This window comes from Salmo trutta, chromosome 13 (assembly GCF_901001165.1).
Source record: "Salmo trutta chromosome 13, fSalTru1.1, whole genome shotgun sequence".
NCBI lineage: Eukaryota > Metazoa > Chordata > Actinopteri > Salmoniformes > Salmonidae > Salmo > Salmo trutta.
In genome coordinates, this window is record NC_042969.1 from 67,209,658 (window position 1) to 67,230,675 (window position 21,018).

General features: G+C 42.5%; 1 protein-coding gene across 3 annotated transcripts in view; it reads left to right on the top strand.

The window, feature by feature from the left end:
* LOC115206377 (cell adhesion molecule 1) overlaps positions 1 to 21,018 on the top strand; it is a 163,476-nt gene that overhangs the window by 109,539 nt on the left and 32,919 nt on the right. For all 3 annotated transcript variants that reach the window (XM_029773249.1, XM_029773251.1, XM_029773250.1), the window contains 4 exons: positions 10,450 to 10,596; positions 15,532 to 15,684; positions 18,076 to 18,213; positions 20,611 to 20,769. In XM_029773249.1, coding sequence (XP_029629109.1) covers positions 10,450 to 10,596; positions 15,532 to 15,684; positions 18,076 to 18,213; positions 20,611 to 20,769 — 597 coding nt within the window. The remainder of the gene's footprint in view (positions 1 to 10,449; positions 10,597 to 15,531; positions 15,685 to 18,075; positions 18,214 to 20,610; positions 20,770 to 21,018) is intronic.

Sequence of the window (21,018 nt, forward strand, 5' to 3'; positions counted from 1 at the left end):
AAGTGACTATGGTAGCCTACACTAAACCAAAGGTAAACATTCTGTATTGTGAAAGCCCATGTCTACCACTACTATAGGCTAGAAGCTCCCCTAGTCTCTCTGTCACACTTAAGAAGACACAACGAGCACGAAGAGCCTCTAACCTGCCAATACAGTGGAACATGAGATTGAGCAGTCCCCAACATTGATCTGCAGTGAACATGGCACAATCTGCATAAGATAATAGTGTACAGGAGAGCTGCTTTTCCGAGGGGAAATGTCTCCGTACATCTCTATTCAGTCAAAGCCTTGTCAAAGCAGCATCAGACATCTGACATCACATCAGAAACATGATGAAACTTGAGTGAGAGATTGTCTTCAGAGATAAAAGAGATTACATTAGAAGGCCAGAAACTTTAGAAGCCCTGCTACGATGCAGAGGAGCCTTGAAACAGTGAAGCACTAATAATGCCCAATGATATGATGGCTTTTTACTCACAGATGTCCTTGAAAGAGCTTCCCTTCTTAGAGAGCAGGGCTTAATGACTGAGCTGGACATGTATGTAGCTCATAAGGCATTGAATGGGAGTGTGAGAACGAGAGCTATTTTCATTCTTAATGACTGTAGAATGATCCTGGTTCCTCTTTGAAAAGGACAGGGCCGCTCCAGACATCGGTGACTCAGGGGAGAGGAATCAGGGGCCTGGCGCTGTCCTGCTTTCCACTGCCCCTTTCATGTCTTTCGGTGAGAAAATAAAAAGAGAGAGAGAAGTTCAAAGAAAAAAGGAATTTGAATCAAAAGGTGCCCTTTCTTAACTTCTTGGAAGAAATGAAGAGAGGAACTTAGATTATATTTCTTAATTTCAACCCCCCCAACTACTAAATGTTAGCAGCAGAGTTTCTTCTCGGTGTCTTGCGTTATGAGCTGCTTGTTGATGGGGCCCATCTCAGGCCGCTGCTGTAACATCCCGGCATTTGAGTTCACAGACCTTTGAAGGCCCTGTAATTAATTATCTTTGACTGTGTCATTCAATGTGTTCTGACGTAGGAACAGGAAGACAGCCATGTGTGGCAATACCGGCGCTTTGCACTCTGAGACAGCTGCTAGAATGAGGGTGAATTTATCAGCCAGTCGTCTGCGCCCCATATCTCTCTCCTCCTACCCCTCCCGCCACCAGAAATGAATGACTGCCTCTCCTCATTTGCACCGAATCATGACCAGGATGCTGAGGCAATTGAAAATGTTTACTAGAATTGCAAAAAACCCTCCATGTTCCGCAAAGTGGCCTGTTTTCCCTTTGATGGGATTACTAATCACAGCGCCGTTATTTATGTGTGTTTTCAATTGGAGATGAGCCATGGATATTGGAGAGGACCCAACCCTGCTAAGGGCTGCTGAAACCTTATGGATATTTTCTCTAGCAGTCCCTTTCCTCTCAGTCCAACAGATTGGAATAGAATAACCTTTCTTTGAGGCTTCTTCGTGTTGCTGTTTTGACTGCCAGCTAGATTACTTTAACAAAACCGAAATAAAAACAACACTTCAAACTGTTTTGGGCTCCTCTGCTGGGGTAGGCCTACTTACTATAAGTATGTCAGAGCAGCCTTTCGGGTTTCAGTCAGACACACTCAAATTAATTACACACTTCCACATTCCAACATTGGAGCACACTTAATAAACAAGAATTGGATTGTGTTATAATGAGTTAATTATGGACCAATTCGCCTTTAGAGTATTTCGCTATGCTAGTAGTCCACTATACATTCACACTTCAGAGGTAGTTGAAAACAGAGGCTTCTAATAATAAAACAAATATGGATTCCTCAAACATCACAGATACTCAATTAAGACAGTTTAAAAACAGGACACTTCCATGGAGTAGAAGAAAATGATTCCCTTACAATAGGATAACACTCACATACCTCAAGATACTTCCCATTTAGCACAGAATGTACTGTACTCTGGTCAATATCAATGTCCATTTTCAGTCATCACCATCCTGTGTTGTGTGTGTGCTTGATGAACTAATATCTGTGATGTGGAATGAAATGGAAAGTTCATTGCTACAGACAGGTCTGAGGTGTATTTCTCCACAGGAGGTTAATTTCTTGCTGGTCGCTGCATTCTCTCAGCTCATTTGAATCCTGTTAGTTTGGCTGTCTATTCCCATTATCACTATCTGAAAACGCAGGGGCTTTTTTCCACTTTGTAAATGTCAGCCCGGTTTGGAGGTGTCTGACGACTCAGGCATGCAAATGTGCTTTGGATGTTTTCTTCAGGCTGTTGCTGGGAGTCTTATTCCTCTCGTGGTGCTAATCCAAGGCATTTAAAAGCATTCTCTATTCTTCTTCTTATGCCTTTTGGCTCCTGCCGTATAGCACAAGGTGACTTTTGATTTACCCCCTCCCTCACCTGGAAGGCTGAAAACAAATATTTTTTTCTTTGTGAAAACCAAATGGATGCTTGGTTTCTGGCTTTAATGATGAGGACATGACCGTGCAGGCAGGCACAGGTGTGGCAATACTCAGTCAGAGGCTGACTCAGTGGCTGACTCAGTGGGTGACTCAGTGGGCTGTTGTTCCTAAGAGACGGAGAATAAAGCCCTGTGCTCACAGACAGATGGAGAGCTGTACTTCAACTATTTCCATAGCAAAGCTGGTGATGTTGGCTACATTGTTGCAATAGAAGTGTTGTTTCTAGTTACTTTTTCAAAAGCCTATCTTCTTTGTTTGTTGCTTGTTTTGTCTCCTATTCAGTCTTGCAGTTTTCTGTTGCTTTTTTCCGATGTACTTCACTCTAACTTGTCTGTCTGTCTGTCTGTCTGTCTGTCTGTCTGTCTGTCTGTCTGTCTGTCTGTCTGTCTGTCTGTCTGTCTCTCTCTTTCTCTCTCTTTCTCTCTCTTTCTCTCTCTCTTTCACCTCTCTCTTTCTCTCTCTTTCTCTCTCTCTTTCACTCTCTCTTTCACCTCTCTCTCTTTCACCTCTCTCTCTTTCACCTCTCTCTCTTCCACTACCCCCTTTCCTTCTGTCTCTCTCCATCCTTCCCTGTCTCCTTTCTTTTCCTTCTCTCTCAGATGGAGAGCTATAATTCAGCTCTGTCTTTCTCCCTCCCTCTCTCTCCCTCTCTCTTTCTCTCTCTAACGCTCCTTCTTTCTCTTTGTGTGTGAGAGGTAGTGCTTACAGCCCATCTGGCAGAGAGTCACAGGACCCACTCTGAACTGAGAGATCAATAACGCCAACCAGTGCAAATCACATCAAATCAAATCAAATTTGATTTGTCACATGCGCCAAATACAACAGGTGTAGACCTTACAGTGAAATGCTTACTTACAAGTCCTTAACCAACAATGCTTTAAGAAGTTAAGAAGAAAAATGTGTTAGGTAAAATATAGATAAGTAGAAATTTTTTAAATAAAAGTAACAAATGATTAAACAGCTAAGGTAAAATAACAATAGCGAGGCTATATAGAGAGGGTGCCAGTACAGAGTCAATGCACCGGTTAGTCGAGGTAATTGAGGTAATATGTACATGTGGGTAGAGTTAAAGTGACCATGCATAGATAATAAACAGAGAGCAGCAGCAGTGTAAAAAGAGGGGTCTGGGTAGCCCTTTGATTAGCTGTTCAGGAGTCTTATGGCTTGGTGGTATAAGCAGTTAAGAAGCCTTTTGGACGTGAACTTGGCACTCCGGTACCGCTTGCCGTGCGGTAGCAGAGAGAACAGTCTATGACTAGGGTGGCTGGCGTCTTTGACAATTTTTAGGGCCTTCCTCTGACAATGCCTGGTATAGAGGTCCTGGATGGCGGGAAGTTTGGCCCCAGTGATGTACTGGGCCGTACGCACTACCCTCTGTAGTGCCTTGTGGACGGAGGCTGAGCAGTTGCCATACCAGGCAGTGATGTAACCAGTCAGGATGCTCTCAATGGTGCAGCTGTAGAACCTTTTAAGGATCTGAGGACCCATGCCAAATATTTTCAGTCTCCTGAGGGGGAATAGGCTTTGTCAAGCCCTCTTCACGACTGTCTTAGTGTGTTTGGACCATGATAGTTTGTTGGTGATATGGACACCAAGGAACTTGAAGCTCTCAACCTGCTCCAGTGCAGCTCCATCGATGAGAATGGGGGAGTGTTCGGTCCTCCTTTTCCTGTAGTCCACAATCATCTCCTTTGTCTTGATTACGTTGACGGAGAGGTTGTTGTCCTGGCACCACACGGTCAGGTCTATGACCTCCTCCCTATAGGCTGTCTCATCATTGTTGGTGATCAGGCCTACCACTATTGTGTCATCGGCAAACTTGATGAGGGTGTTGGAGTCGTGCCTGGCCATACAATCATGAGTGAACAGTGAGTACAGGAGGGGACTGAACACGCACTCTTGAGGGGCCCCCTTGTTGAGGATCAGCGTGGTGGGTGTGTTGTTCCCTACCCTTACCACCTGGGGGCGACCTGTCAGGAAGTCCAGGATCCAATTGCAGAGGGAGGTGTTTATTCCGAGGGTCCTTAGCTTAGTGATGAGCTTTGAGGGCACTATGGTGTTGAATGCTGAGCTATAGTCAATGATTAGCATTCTCACATAGGTGTTCCTTTTGTTCAGGTGGGAAGGGCAGTGTTGAGTGCAATATTTTTATTTTATTTTATTTCACCTTTATTTAACCAGGTAGGCAAGTTGAGAACAAGTTCTCATTTACAATTGCGACCTGGCCAAGATAAAGCAAAGCAGTTCGACAACATACAACAACACAGAGTTACACATGGAGTAAACAACATACAGTCAATAATACAGTAGAAGAAAAAAAAATAAGACTATATACAATGTGAGCAAATGATGTGAGATAAGGGAGGTAAAAGCAAAAAAATGCCATGGTGGCAAAGTAAATAAAGTATAGCAAGAAAAACACTGGAATGGTAGATTTGTAGTTTAAAGAAAGTTCAAAGTTCAAATATAAATAATATGGTGCAAAGGAGCAACATAAATAAAATAAATAAATACAGTAGGGGAAGAGGTAGTAGTTTGGGCTAAATTATAGATGGGCTATGTACAGGTGCAGTGATCTGTGAGCTGCTCTGACAGCTGGTGCTTAAAGCTAGTGAGGGAGATAAGTGTTTCCAATTTCAGAGATTTTTGTAGTTCGTTCCAGTCGTTGGCAGCAGAGAACTGGAAGGAGAGACGACCAAAGGAGGAGTTGGCTTTAGGGGTGACCAGAGAGATATACCTGCTGGAGCGCGTGCTACAGGTGGGTGCTGCTATGGTGACCAGTGAGCGGAGATTGCATCATCTGTGGATCTGTTGGGGCAGTATGCAAATTGGAGTGGGTTTAGGGTTTCTGGGATAATGGTGTTAATGTGAGCCATGACTAGCCTTTCAAAGCACTTCATTGCTACAGATGTGAGTGCTACGGGTCTGTAGTCATTTAGGCAGGTTACCTTAGTGTTCTTGGGCACAGGGACTATGTTGGTCTGTTTGAAACATGTTGGCATTATAGACTCAGTCAGGGACAGGTTGAAAATATCAGTGAAGACACTTGCCAGTTGGTCAGCGCATGCTCAGAGTACACATCCTGGTAATCCGTCTGGCCCTGCGGCCTTGTGAATATTGACCTGTTTAAAGGTCTTACGCACATCGGCTACGGAGAGCGTGATCACACAGTCGTCCGGAACAGCTGATGGTCTCATGCATGCTTCAGTGTTACTTGCCTCGAAGTGAGCGTAGAAGTAATTTAGCTTGTCTTGTAGGCTTGTGTCACTGGGCAGCTCGCGGTTGTGCTTCCCTTTGTAGTCTGTAATAGTTTGCAAGCCCTGCCACATCCGACAAGCGTCGGAGCCGGTGTAGTATGATTCAATCTTAGTCCTGTATTGACACTTTGCCTGTTTGATGGTTCGTATTGTGGGATTTCTTATAAGCTTCCAGGTTAGAGTCCCGCTCCTTGAAAGCGGCAGCTCTACCCTTTAGCTCAGTGCGGATGTTGCCTGTAATCCATGGCTTCTGTTTGGGGTATGTACGTACGGTCACTGTGGGGACGACGTCATCAATACACTTATTGATGAAGCCAGTGACTGATGTGGTGTACTCCACAATGCCACCAGAAGAATCCCAGAACATATTCCAGTCTGTGCTAGTAAAACAAACCTGTAGATTAGCATCTGCTTCGTCTGACCACTTCCTTATTGACCGAGTCACTGGTGCTTCCTGCTTTAGATTTTGTTTGTAAGCAGGAATCAGGAGGATAGTATTATGGTCAGATTTGCCAAATGGTGGGCGAGGGAGAGCTTTGTACGCGTCTCTGTGGTGGAGTAAAGGTGGTCTAGAGTTTTTTCCCTCTGGTTGCACATTTAACATGCTGGTAGAAATTAGGTAAAACAGATTTGAGTTTTCCTGCATTAAAGTCCCCGGCCACTAGGAGTGCCGTCTCTGGATGAGTGTTTTCCTGTTTGCTTATGGCCTTATACAGCTCATTGAGTGTGGCCTTAGTACCAGCATTGGTTTGTGGTGGTATGTAGACAGCTACGAAAAATACAGATGAAAACTCTCTTGGTAAATAGTGTGGTCTACAGCTTATCATGAGATACTATAATGTAGTGGTGCAAAGGATCACAAAACTCACGGTTCGGATCGGATCACGGTTTTGAGTTACGGATCGGATCATTTTTTGGATAAGCAAAAAAAAGGGAGACAAATATAACTTTGCTTTCCATTTATTATTTAACTTCTCTAGGGTAGGGGGCAGCATTTTGATGTCCGGATGAAAGGCGTGCCCATAGTAAACTGCCTGCTACTCAGGCTCAGAAGGTAGGATATGCATGTCATTAGTAGATTTGGATAGAAAACACTCTGAAGTTTCTAAAACTGTTTGAATGATGTCTGTGAGTATAACAGAACTCATATGACAGGCAAAAACCTGAGAAAAATCCAACCAGGAAGTGTGGAAATCTGAGGTTTGTAGTTTTTCAAGTGATTGCCTTTACAGTATACAGTGACTTAGGGTTCATTTGCACTTCCTAAGGCTTCCACTAGATGTCAACAGTCTTTAGAACCTTGTTTCATGCTTCTACTGTTACTGGGGAGAGAATAAGAGCTGACTCAACAAGAGGAATGCCTGACACCAATGAGTTGTTTACTGCGCGGTCACACAGGCGCGCCGTTCCTTCTTTTTCCTCTGTAATGAATACGCTATTGTCCGGTTGGAATATTATCAAATATTTATGATAAAAAGACCCTAAGGATTGATTGTAAACATCGTTTGACATGTTTCTACGAACGGTAATGGAACTTTTTGACTTTTCATCTAGGGTTTTGCGCTCCCGCATTGTGCCTTTGGAATAGTGATCTGAACGCGCGAACAAAACGGAGGTATTTGGACATAAATATGGAGTTTATAGAACAAAATGAAAATTTCTTGTGGAAGTGGGAATCCTGGGAGTGCATTTCGACGAAGATCAGCAAAGGTTAAGTGAAGATTTATAATACTATTTCTGAGTTTAGTTGACTCCAGAACTTGGCGGGTAACTGTATAGCTTGCTTTGATGGCCGAGCTCTGTACTCAGAATATTGAACATTGTGCTTTCGCCGTAAAGCTATTTTGAAATCTGACACAGCGGTTGCATTAAGGAGAAGTGTATCTATAATTCTTTCAATAACTGTTGTAAATTTTATCAACGTTTATGATTAGTATTTTTGTAAATTGATGTGTTCATTCACCGGGAATTTTGGAGGCAAAACATTTTCTGAACATGACGCGCCAATGTAAAATGGGTTTTTTGGATATAAATATGAATTTTATCAAACAAAACATACATGTATTGTGTAACATTGAGTCCTGGGAGTGTCATCTGATGAAAATCGTCAAAGGTTAGTGCTTCATTTTAGCTGTATTTCTGGGTTTTGTGACGCCTCTTGTTGTTTGGAAAATGGCTGTGTGGTTATTTTTGTCTATGTACTCTCCTAATATAATCTAATGTTTTGCTTTCTCTGTAAAGCCTTTTTGAAATTGGACAATGTGGTTACATTAAGGAGAAGTGTATCTTTAAAATCGTGTAAAATAGTCGTATGTTTGAGAAATGGAAATGATTAGATTTTTGATGTTTTGTATTTTGCGCCCTGCTGTTCCATTGGATGTTGGCCGCTAGTGGAACGCCTGTACTCAACATTAAGGCGCTTGGCTTTACGGAGATTCCACATTTTTATGGTCGGTCCAAACCAAGAATGGCTGTTCTGCTCCTTCCAGCCAGTGCCTCCACTCTTCCAGCACCATCATGACCGCCAGGAGTTCTCGGTTGCTTACGTTGTAGTTCCTCTCTGCAGGATTGAGACGATGGGACAGGAAGGCACAGGGATGGAGCTTTTGGTCCTGGGCAGATTGCTGGAACAGGATGGCCCCCACTCCAACATCTGAAGCATCAACCTCTACCACAAATTGAAGGGACGGATCCAGATGGACGAGGATGGGTGCTGTGGTGAACCGATGCTTCAGGTCCACGAAGGCTCTGTTGACCGCTGGAGACCATGTGAACATTACTTTGGGAGAGGTGAGTGCAGAGAGGGGGTGCTGTAGCCCCGAATGAAACGGCTTTCACGAACAATTGGTTCTCCAGGAGGCACTGAAGTACTTGTCTGACATGAAGAATGTGTTCTTCGGCAGACTGTGAAAAAAACAGGATGTCGTCAAGGTAGACGAACACAAAACGGACTAGCATGTCCCAGAGCACATCGTTTACCAGAGCCTGGAAGACAGCGGGGGCGTTGGTCCAAACGGCATGACCTGGTACTCATAATGTTTCCTGGCTGTGTTAAAGAGCTGTCTTCCACTCATCTCCTTTCCATATCCGAACCAGGTGGTAGGCATTCCGAAGGTCCAGTTTGGAAAAAATGGTGGCCCCCTGGAGAGGTTCAAAAGCTGAGGAGAGGAGTGGTAGGGGGTAACGATTGTTTATTGTTATATCATTCAGACCCCAGTAGTCAATGCACGGAGACCGGGTCTTGTCCTTCTTTTCCACAAAGAAAAACCCTGCGCCGGCAGGAGATGCAGACGGATGGATGCCTCCAGTAGCCAGAGACTCCTCTATGTATTCCTCCATGGCCTTAGCCTCCAGGCCGGATAGAGAATATAGCCAACCACGTGGTGGTGTGGTGCCTTGGAGGAGATCGGAGCTGGTCCAAGTCTGCTGGGTCTGTCATGGCCAGTTCGTACTATAAGGGCACAAGGCAAGACCCAAATGCAGACACAGGAGGCAGATGGTTGAGCTCCGATATTTATTATAACAAAATAGGTAGGCAAAAGGCAGGTTGGGGACAGGCGAGAGTTCATAAACCAGGTCAGAGCCCAAACAATACCAGGCGAAAGGCAGGCTCGAGGTCAGAACAGGCAGAGTGGTCAGGCAGGCAGATTCGGCATCAGGACAGGCAAGGGTAAAAACCAGGAGGGCTAGGAAATAACTGAGACTGGGAAAAATAAGAGCTAGGAAAAAAGTGGGTTGACTTGGCAAAACAAGACGAACTGGCACAGAGAGAGAAGAAACACAGGGATAAATACACCGGGGACTAATGGAGAAAACAGGTGACACCTGGAGGTGGGTGGAGACAATCACAAAGACAGGTGAAACAGATCAGGGCGTGACAGATACTCTACCTCAGGCTAGCAAAACCTAGAGAATTCCTTAGATTTCGTGCACTCTTACCAGAGACCGCTATTCTATCCTGACAAAAAAGCTTAAAACCCGCCAGCTGCATGTTATTTATGTCGTTGTTCAGCCACGACTCGGTGAAACATAAGATATTACAGTTTATATTGTCCCGTTGGTAAGATATACGTGATCGTATTTAATTAATTTTATTATTGATTGATTGTACGTTGGCTAATAGGACCGATGGTAAAGGTAGATTACCCTCTCGGCGACGGATCCTTACAAGGCACCTGGACCTTCATCCACGATTCTTCCGTCTCTTTCTCCTGCGAATTACGGGGATGAAGGCCTTGTCGGGTGTCTGAAGTAAATCCTTCCCGTCCGTCTCGTTGAAGAAAAAGTATTCCTCCAGTGCTCCACGGGACCTAAATCACTGTCCTGATATCTAGAAGCTATTTCCGGGCATAAGACTCGGTGGCAGAAACATTATGTACAAAATAACTTACAAATAACGTGAAAGGCCATAGTAGCACAATTGGTTACAGGATCGTAAAACAGCAGCCATCTCCTTCAGCGCTATTATTCTAGGCCCTTCTACTGTATTAGGAGGATTAGGAATGTGGCTGCAAGTACAGCCAACATATGTCTATAGCAGTCAGGCTGTGTTCACGTCTCTGTGGGTGTGCTGAAGTATCATGCTGTTCAAATCTGTGGTCTGTTATGGTGCCAATGATGTTTTGTGTGTCTCAATCCCAAAATTATTAACATTACACAATGAAAAGAAATCTGAATGGCAGTAATTCTAGACCTTTCATGCGTTTTACTCCTCCTCTTGTCATCTGTCTGTGTCCAGTTGAAGGTCAAAACCTGGGGACTGATAATGTGTCAGTGATCGAGGGGGAGATGGCGACCATCAGCTGCAGGGTGAAGAACAATGATGACTCAGTCATCCAGCTCCTTAACCCCAACAGACAGACCATCTACTTCAGAGACGTCAGACGTAAGTGCTTCTCATAGAGATCCTATTAAATTACTAGAGGGGTTATGTCATAAACCCTCAAAGTTCCATAATGGGGCAAAAATGGCAGCCATCTTGGTTAGTGACAAATCCAAAACCGGTCTATTCGGAATGAATGGAAGTAGAGACATACAGTAGGTGATGCATTTCCTGCTTTTACTTATTGCGGAAAATGCAAGTAAGGCATGTGGTGTCTCAGAAATTGTGTAATGGAATTATTAATGTCATATAATTATAAATGCAGTTAATTCAGGTTTTATATCAATTTTCTGCATATATAGCCCCTAAAATATATGTAAACAGATCATAAATGTCTCAAATTTAGTTTACTTGAAAAGCTGTGAGTGCTATTATGTTATACAATTCTAGTACTTGTTGCATTTACAGCTTGTCTAAGTCCTATCATCAACTGATTGGAGACAGTGTATGGCTGTGGATTGACTGCATTGTTTGAATGGAATGTTGGCATATTTGCAGTTAAAGGAGGTTTCCTTTTCACAAACAAATCTGAAATTGTATGTAATGGCATGTTATAGAAGGTTCCAGACACCTATTTTGTGATTTCAGATGTTTTTGAGAGACTTACCCCAAACAGAAAATCACTTCCTCATCCTCATTGTGCAGTATAAGGGTCTTGAGAAAACATCAACAAAGGCTTCAAAAACACCCAAATACATCCTTTTAGAAACGGCAAAGCTCTCAGTATAGTGATGCAGGTCTTTAGATGTTGTACACGTGAAATTGTGTAGTTCTGAACTTTATCCTCAATGTTATATTCCCTTTTGTTCGACTCAAGCAATTTCCCCTATCCAGCTGTTCCATTTTCCATGTAGCCTGCTGCTGCATGTAACTGCCAAAATTAAGGAGACACCATCATAAAGTGTTTAAATAGGGCATTGGGCCACCATGAGCCGCCAGAACAGCTTCATTGTGCCTTGGCATATATTCTACAAGTGTCTGGATCGTCCTGTGTGGAAGCACCCCATGCTTTCAGTTCATATCCGTCATTTACTCTAGTGTTTCCTTTATTTTGGCAGTTACACATAGAATGAACGGAGAGGTATCACTCGAGTCACACAAAAAATTGAATATAACATTACGGATAAAGTTTGGAATGACACAATCTAAAGACCTTTGTTCATGTTTTTTCAAACTATACAATGAGGATAAGGAAGTGATTTGCTGTTTGGGATAAGTTTCTCAAAAACATGAAATCACAAAAAAAGGTGTCTGGATCCTCCTATAACATGCTATTTACATCAAAAATATAGATGTGGTTGTAAAAAAGGTAACTAATCCTTAAATCTGAAAATGCTATGGAATCATTCCTCTAAAACAGCCTGGCTAGCTATCTAACACATCCATTCTAGTATTCTATAGTGTTGCTTCACTGGACACTCCCCCATCATACTGGATACGCTCAACAGGAAGAACATTGCTGGATACTCTACTGTTATACTGACCATTTCATTAGACACATTTCCAAAATATGACATTCAGGTTATCTCCCTCTTGAACCATATCTCAGGGTCTCATCTCAAGTACCATATTTCAGGGCCTCTTGTAGTAAAATAAATCACTCTTTAAGGTTTTGGCAGTTTATGGCAACTCATCAGTTATGATGCTATTGGTGATGGCTTCATATTTCAAGGACTAGATTACAATACTGATATAAATGGGATGCTTTCTGTCCTTGATTTAATGATTAATTGGCCATTGAGTTGATTTATTAATTATTTTGTTCATGCAATTTCCAGATAATCTCTTAGATTAGGAATCTAAAGAGAATCTAAGATTAGGACAATGTTTATGCATGAGCATATGGCTTCCTCTAGGTTCAACCAGAGTTTGCATGAGTTTCACTTGTTTGTGTCTTGGATTAGAGCCAACCTTCAAGGTGATATGAGAAACACTTCTTCTTGTTTTCATATTTCATCTCCATCCAAAATGATTTCACAAGTCTGAGTGGTATCCAGATTGGTGTTCTAATTTTCCACTGTATGGCAGAAAGTTACGGAAGGCTGAGTGTACATCTCTGTCATGTTTGTATTGCTAATGTAATTTATGTGTTTTACGCGTTGTAGGACAGATTCAAATAAAGATAACACAATGACACCCCTGACAGCCTTGAATGCAACACAAATAGAATGGTGTGTGATCTATCAAATCTGTGTTTGAAAGAGCTCTGGCCTCACATCTTTTCTCTATTTAGTCTCATATTCCACACAGCCTCTTTAACAGTTTGTCATTTTACCACTTATCCCATTTCAAAGCCAACTCACACTGGCAGCAATGAAAATGGCTGAAGTGCAATAGTCAAGTGTAATTACAGAAACAGTTGGGTATCAGTAAATTGGCTGAAGTTAGTATCAGATATGAGTCAGAGCTCTGATCATATCTAACTGCTGCACCCGGTTGAACATTACACCCGCAGCGGAGCCTGGTAAATCCCAGGGCAGCAGGTCTATTCTGGGCTGGGCTCCCAGAAGGCTGTGTTCTGTGGTGACCCCCCTCTGACTAGTGGCATTGTTACCTGTCACCAGGGCCTCTCTCTACAGAGTCAGCCCTTTGTGTATGAGGAGGAAAACAACCATGACACACAGTCACACAGGGAAAACAACAGACACAAACAGATACAGACACTTACACAAAACACTACCAGGATAATAATACCCAACATTTACCGTAGGGCTACACATCCCCCATCAAATCTACTAATGCACTAGCTTTCTCCGTCTGCTTCTTTTGGTTCAAATACCATAGAGTTGCTCAACAGAGGTATCAAGTCCACTCACTGTCAACCACCTGGGAAGTTACTGAACCTGATGCTAGAGACCCAATGTTAAGGCTTTTGCTGTTGCTTTATATATTTGGCCCAGTGCTCCAATACTTAGGGATCGAGGAAACAAACAAACTTTATTGATGTCATCATCAATTCATGTTGGTGTCATCATCAACCTTTATAGCTCACATACATCAAATCAAATCAAATCCAATCAAATTGTATTTGTCACATGCGCCGAATACAACAGGTGTAGACCTTACAGTGAAATACCTATTTACAAGCCCTTAACCAACAATGCTTTAAGAAGTTAAGAAAAAATCATGTTAAGTAAAAAATAGTTAAATTGAAAATAAAAGTACCAAATAATTAAACATTAGCAATAAAATAACAATAGCGAGGCTATATACAGGAGGTACCGGTACAGAGTCAATGTGCGGGGGGCACCGGTTAGTCTAGGTAATTGAGGTAATATGTACATGTAGGTAGAGTTAAAGTACATTACACCTGGTGTAGAGGGCAATGATCCAACATTACTTATTGATTGTATTTTTTTTGCATTTTTCCTCTGAACTTGTTTTACAGTGCAACCCTGTTGTTGGCTACAGGCTCTTTATAATCTCAACACTTGAGTAATCACCTGTCAATGAACAAACTGCTTCATGCCAACTAATTCCTCCCTAGCAAGGCCTTTGACTCTCAAAGCTATGCCAAGGCTCATCGCTATCCTTTGAGGAGAGACTTCCAAAGACTCCTCAAATTATGAGACAGGACTGGGAATGAGATCTCATATAGGAAGATGCTCAAAGGCCTCTGTAATGATCAAGATGCTGCCTGACATGGAGCTCTGACAGGAACGAACACTCCCCATGTTTTAAAGATAGGCTGAATAGATTGAGTTATTTAGCTCTGCGCTAATAGAAGACCTGATAAGGAATGGGTAGGTCAAAACATCATTACACTCTCCAAGGAACCATCTGGGGGTATTTATGTAAAACAGTGTTCAAGTGGGGGGTTAACTGACGTGGAAAAAGATGTAGCTAAATATAAGATGTAGGATGCCTCACTCAAAGCTAACTTGAGCAACAACACACTTCTATGGCACGCCAGTCCAAACTACAGATTTTTGTTCAAAACAGATACTTTTTTATTTAGTATGGACCTCAAGTTCTTGTGATTGAATTCATAATGTATGTTACAGTACTTCTCCTTTTCCAGAATATGTGAGGTCTTCATGGGCACTTCTCCTATTTTCCTGCCCAGGGAGTGCTCTGTAGACTGGAGAGATAAAATGGTTTATAAATCAACTTTTATAAATCATTCTGAAACTCACTTTTTTTTTAGAGACCTGGGTTGTAATGCTGAGGCTTTTTACCATTTAGGAGGCTTTTTTCAGCATAACTACTAGCTATATGAATACAGTCCAAATACTTTTACTGCACTATTTCAGTATGTCTCTCTGTTCTCTCTGTTTGTTCCCTCTCGCTCTCTTTCTGTTTCTCTTGCTCTCTCTGTTTCTCTCTCTCTGTTTCTCTCTTTCTGTTTCTCTCGCTCTCTGTTTCTCTCTCTTTCTGTTTCTTTCTCACTCTTTCTCTCTCTCTCTGTTTCTCTCTCTCTCTGTTTCTCTCTCTTTCTTTCTCTCTCTCTGTTTGCTTTCTTTCTTTCTCTCTGTTTCTCTCTGTTTCTCTCTCTGTTTTCTCTCTCTTTCTGTTTCTCTCTTTCTTTCTCTCTTCCTATTTCTCTCTCTGTTTCTCTCTCTCTGTTTCTCTCTCTCTCTGTTTCTCTCTCTTTCTTTCTCTCTCTCTGTTTGCTTTCTTTCTTTCTCTCTGTTTCTCTCTGTTTCCTCTCTTCTGTTTCTCTCTTCTTTTCCTCTCTTTCCTATTTCCTTTCTCTCTCTGTTTCTCTCTTTCTGTTTCTCTCTTTCTTTTGCTCTCTCTGTTTCTCTCTCTTTTGTTTCTCCTCCTCTTTTGATTCACTCTCTCTGTTTCCCTTTGTTTACTGTTTCTCTTCTGTTTCTCTCTCTGTTTCTCTCTCGTTCTGCTTCTCTCTCACACACACATACCACAACACCCAACACAAACGTGCGTGTGTATCTCCCAGTCCTAACTGTCTGTCTGGTATCTGTATCTCCTCAGCCCTGAAGGACAGCCGGTTCCAGCTGGTGAATTTCTCCGACAACGAACTGCGGGTGTCTCTGTCCAACGTGTCTCTCTCAGATGAGGGACGCTATGTGTGCCAGCTCTACACAGACCCTCCTCAGGAGGCCTACGCAGACATCACTGTGCTGGGTAGGTTTTACACACACATGCCTAAACTCACATGCATGAATGTACGCCTGCATGTATACCCAAGTAACGTACACACACACATGACACTATGTATGTACACAACATGTTATGTATGCACATTATATGGTGCCATATTCATAACTTAGACATTGCTTTCTACCACACTCTCACACATCCTATATAAACTGTGAATATACAATTATTTGAATTTATGTATTTTCTTGATTCATCGTGTTATATTGAGTCCCACTGTCCCACTGTCAGCCAATTAGGCTCTTACAGTGCTCAATAGCATGGTAATGAATAGGAACAGATGCTGCTATGGATAACAGAATAGATCTATCTCAGACTGGCTTTGATGACTTCTGACTGCTGAGTGTGTGAATCCTACTGAATGTTAACTTGGATGCTCTAAGTAGTTCCCTATTGAGAGTCATTTCTGACAAACAGTGGAGCTACGGTGTGAAATTACACTAATACTACAGCTGTATTATACTTGCAGGCATCTTAGGGGATTGAAAAGGAATTAAGTACACTTCAAAGTAATTACTCTGCTTTTAGAAATGAAATCTAATAGCAAAAAGTGTGAACTAAGGGTGATTTTTAGGAGCTCTTGACGCGACACATCTTTCTGAGTTTTCTACAAGTGTCTCAGGCTGGTTTCCCTATGTGAGAGACAGCGGAATAAATAATCAAGGTTGGACATGCTTAGCTTGTGTTCATTGGTCATGCTAATATATATGTTTTGTTTCTGTAAGGGGAAATTGAAATGATAGCCTATAGCATAGTGGAACAGGCCATTATAGCCTATAGCATAGTGGAACAGGACATTATAGCCTATAGCATAGTGGAACAGGACATTATAGCCTATAGCATAGTGGAACAGGACATTATAGCCAATAGCATAGTGGAACAGGACATTATAGCCTATAGCATAGTGAAACAGGACATTATAGCCTATAGCATAGTGGAACAGGACATTATAGCCAATAGCATAGTGGAACAGGACATTATAGCCTATAGCATAGTGGGACAGGACATTATAGCCTATAGCATAGTGGAACAGGACATTATAGCCTATAGCATAGTGGAACAGGACATTATAGCCTATAGCATAGTGGAACAGGACATTATAGCCTATAGCATAGTGGAACAGGACATTATAGCCTATAGCATAGTGGAACAGGACATTATATCCTATAGCATAGTGGAACAGGACATTATATCCTATAGCATAGTGGAACAGGACATTATAGCCTATAGCATAGTGAAACAGGACATTATAGCCTATAGCATAGTGGAACAGGACATTATAGCCTATAGCATAGTGGAACAGGACATTATAGCCTATAGCATAGTGGAACAGGACATTATAGCCTATAGCATAGTGGAACAGGACATTATAGCCTATAGCATAGTGAAACAGGACATTATAGCCTATAGCATAGTGGAACAGGACATTATAGCCAATAGCATAGTGGGACAGGACATTATAGCCTATAGCATAGTGGAACAGGACATTATAGCCTATAGCATAGTGGAACAGGACATTATAGCCTATAGCATAGTGGAACAGGACATTATAGCCTATAGCATAGTGGAACAGGACATTATAGCCTATAGCATAGTGGAACAGGACATTATATCCTATAGCATAGTGGAACAGGACATTATATCCTATAGCATAGTGGAACAGGACATTATATCCTATAGCATAGTGGAACAGGACATTATAGCCTATAGCATAGTGAAACAGGACATTATAGCCTATAGCATAGTGGAACAGGACATTATAGCCTATAGCATAGTGGAACAGGACATTATAGCCTATAGCATAGTGGAACAGGACATTATAGCCTATAGCATAGTGGAACAGGATATTATAGCCTATAGCATAGTGAAACAGGACATTATAGCCTATAGCATAGTGGAACAGGACATTATAGCCTATAGCATAGTGGAACAGGACATTATAGCCTATAGCATAGTGAAACAGGACATTATAGCCTATAGCATAGTGGAACAGGACATTATAGCCTATAGCATAGTGGAACAGGACATTATAGCCTATAGCATAGTGGAACAGGACATTATAGCCTATAGCATAGTGGAACAGGACATTATAGCCTATAGCGTAGTGGAACAGGACATTATAGCCTATAGCATAGTGAAACAGGACATTATAGCCTATAGCGTAGTGGAACAGGACATTATAGCCTATAGCATAGTGGAACAGGACATTATAGCCTATAGCGTAGTGGAACAGGACATTATGTGTTGATGTGCTTGCAAGCAAGGGAGAGTGCATGCATGTTTTTGTGTGCATTCCTTTGTGTATATGTGGGTCTGTCTGTACATATATATCTGAGGCTCTTGCTGTTTGTCTGTCAGTCCCACCAGGCATTCCAATCATGGATTCCCGAGAGGATGTGGTCAGTGAGGGGAACGAGACAGAGCTCACCTGTACAGCCATGGTCAGCAAGCCTGCCGCCTCCATCAGATGGATGAAAGGAGAGCAGGAGCTGACAGGTCAGAGGAATATCTTTCCCTCAGATATCCTTCAGATAAAACCCCAGACAGGCAGCTTTAACTCTCCACAGCATCCTACTGGAAATTGCAAATGCTCCTTTTACATTCAGGACTTGGTTTCACACTCATCACAGTATGCTATATCTACTGATCTGTTCAAGGACTAAAGAGTGAGAATGGATATGAGTATTTCAGTTGTTCAATTGAACTAGGTATAGCGTTGACTTTGAGTATTACCTATTCATAAAGCACTGCGTTAGCTAACTGTCTCCTCAGCAATAGCCATATTATAACAGTTACCAAAGAAGCAGAGCATTTTAGTGCTGGGCTGAACTTGTAGTGGGCCTTTTCCAGTGACCAGATAAGTGGCTTCAAATGAACTCCCAACTGTTCACCACCCACTCACTACAGCCTCCCCCATCGCCCAGCCAGCAGCCTAGCTGTATCAGAACAGTGTGTAGGCTAAAGTACATCCCTTTAGTACATGACTGAGGCACCCAGTGTCTTTACTGGTTTAATACACTCATAAACCTGTGTCATCGCCAGACACCAGGGAGTTGATGTGGAATCAACACTCTCTCTGAGGAATCCGCCCGGCAACAGCCTGTAAATCTGGTCACAGCCCCTGTCTACTGAGAGCATACGTCACCTGCTGCTGAAGGACCACAGCTCACACACCAGCAACCCGTTTGCTTCTGTTGATCACATGTTGTCTTTTGGTTGATCAGACTTCTGATCCAACGGTTTGAAAGCCTTCAACCTCACTTATTACCTTTAATTGCTGTCCTTTTATGAAAGTAGTTTATTTGAATGCCTCAAGTTCACTGTAGGCTCCTGGAGAGAGGTGCAGTAGTGTATGGTACTGTGGTGTGGTGCCTTATTGCCGCACATATGATCAAGATGACTCATCTATTATTCAGCCTATCCATACACTACAGCAAGAGGGAGAATTCATTTCACAGCCTGGTCCTGTTTACATAAGGACTGAATATCTCTGTCGTCAAATGATATACATGTATGTATTAGAATAGAGAGGACATATTTGGCTTGTTGAGAGGATGAAATATTTAGAAGGAGCGAATATAAGCTAAATGCCATCTGCGCCTCCAGTGTAAGAGAAGTGGAAGTCAATTTGTGTTTATGAGATGTCAGGCCCTCTGGGGAAGGCTGGGCTGGTGTGGTGTGGGTACGTTAGACAGGCAGGCAAGCAGACAGGCTCGTTAGATTAGTGAAATGCCACCATGTTGAACAGGGGCTAATCCAGACTGGCAGAGGAGGACGTGGACGGACCAGGAAGTCACGTCCTTTAGCACCTCTGGAAACACAGCTCACTTCTCATAAGCAATTCATTAGCTCCCCACTGGGCACACACTGGTTGAATCAGTGTTGTTTCCATGTCATTTCAATGAAATTATGTTAAACCAACGTGAAATAGATGTTGAATTGACGTCTGTGCCCACATTGAGATCCATTTCCAAAATTGGTGATATACTTAGAGAATTGTCAACAATTAAGAATAGTTCATCTGGAAACACCTAAAAACAGGGGCCTAATCCATGTTTGTTCTGCTACGATTATTACTGTATATCTGCAGAGCAAAACCACTAGAAAAAACCTTTCTCTAAGGTTGTTTTTCAACACCTATCTCTCAGGATGTTTCCCTATGTAAGTGTCATTGGGTTAAAAGCTATAGCAATGTGCATGTTAGTGTATGTGGTCAGTGTGTATTGGAGCAGCAGTGTGATGCCTTCTCTGAGCCCTAAGCGTGCCCCCCTGTGACTGGCTGGTCGGCTGGCGGAGATGGAAGTGTGCTGCAGGTCACAGAAGGCCCTGTAATTATTTCCTCACTTCATTAAGTGCAAGTAAACCATCACACTCAGCACCGCGGCTAATGCGCTGGCCCTGTGGCATTGTAATGCTCTCTAAATGAATGCCCCTCTGACAGCCAGACACATGTAGGAGCCTGGAGGGCAGCTGATTACTGTAGGGGTTAGCCTGGACACCACAGAACAGAACCCCACTCAGCATCCAGGATGCTGCATAGACACCGTTAACAAACCACAAGCACATCGTCCCTACCTCACGTTGGACTCAATGAGAATCTGTGGGTTCTAAAACCACATCAAGTAGGCTTAAGTAAATGTAATAATTTTAAGGTGTAAAGGGTGGTCAAAGTTACCTTGTTTTTAGCTTGACTGCAAAAATTGTGCAGTGTGAAATAGAATACATCCGTTGCAGTAGATGTTAGTTGTGTCCATGTGAATAACCAGGTGATCCTAGTCACATTGTTTTAAGCTGACTCAGTAACCCCATGCTCTGTATGATAGTCTGCTGTGAGTTGAGACATCTCTATAGACTTTGGTTCCATCACACCTTTGTATGTTATATTGTTCCTAGGCGAGATGACGGTGGATGAGACCTATGACAGGATGTTCACGGTCACCAGTCGGCTGAGACTCACTGTGTCCAAGGAGGACGACGGAGAGCCAGTCAGCTGCATCATCGACCACCCAGCCGTGAAGGACCTCCGGGCACAGAGATACCTGGAAGTGCTATGTGAGTGACCCGGAAGTGAAACAAGCATGACCTGGAAATAGAATGTTATTGACTCTCGTAGTCCCTATGAGGTCTATCACAGAGATAAGGAATACAGTGCCTCAGAAAGTATACAAACTCTTTGACTTATTCCACATGTTGTTGTGTTACAGCCTGAATTCCAAATGGAATTCCACACATCTACACACAATACCACATAACGACAAAGGGACACATTTTTTATTTAATAATTTTTTGCAAATTTATTGA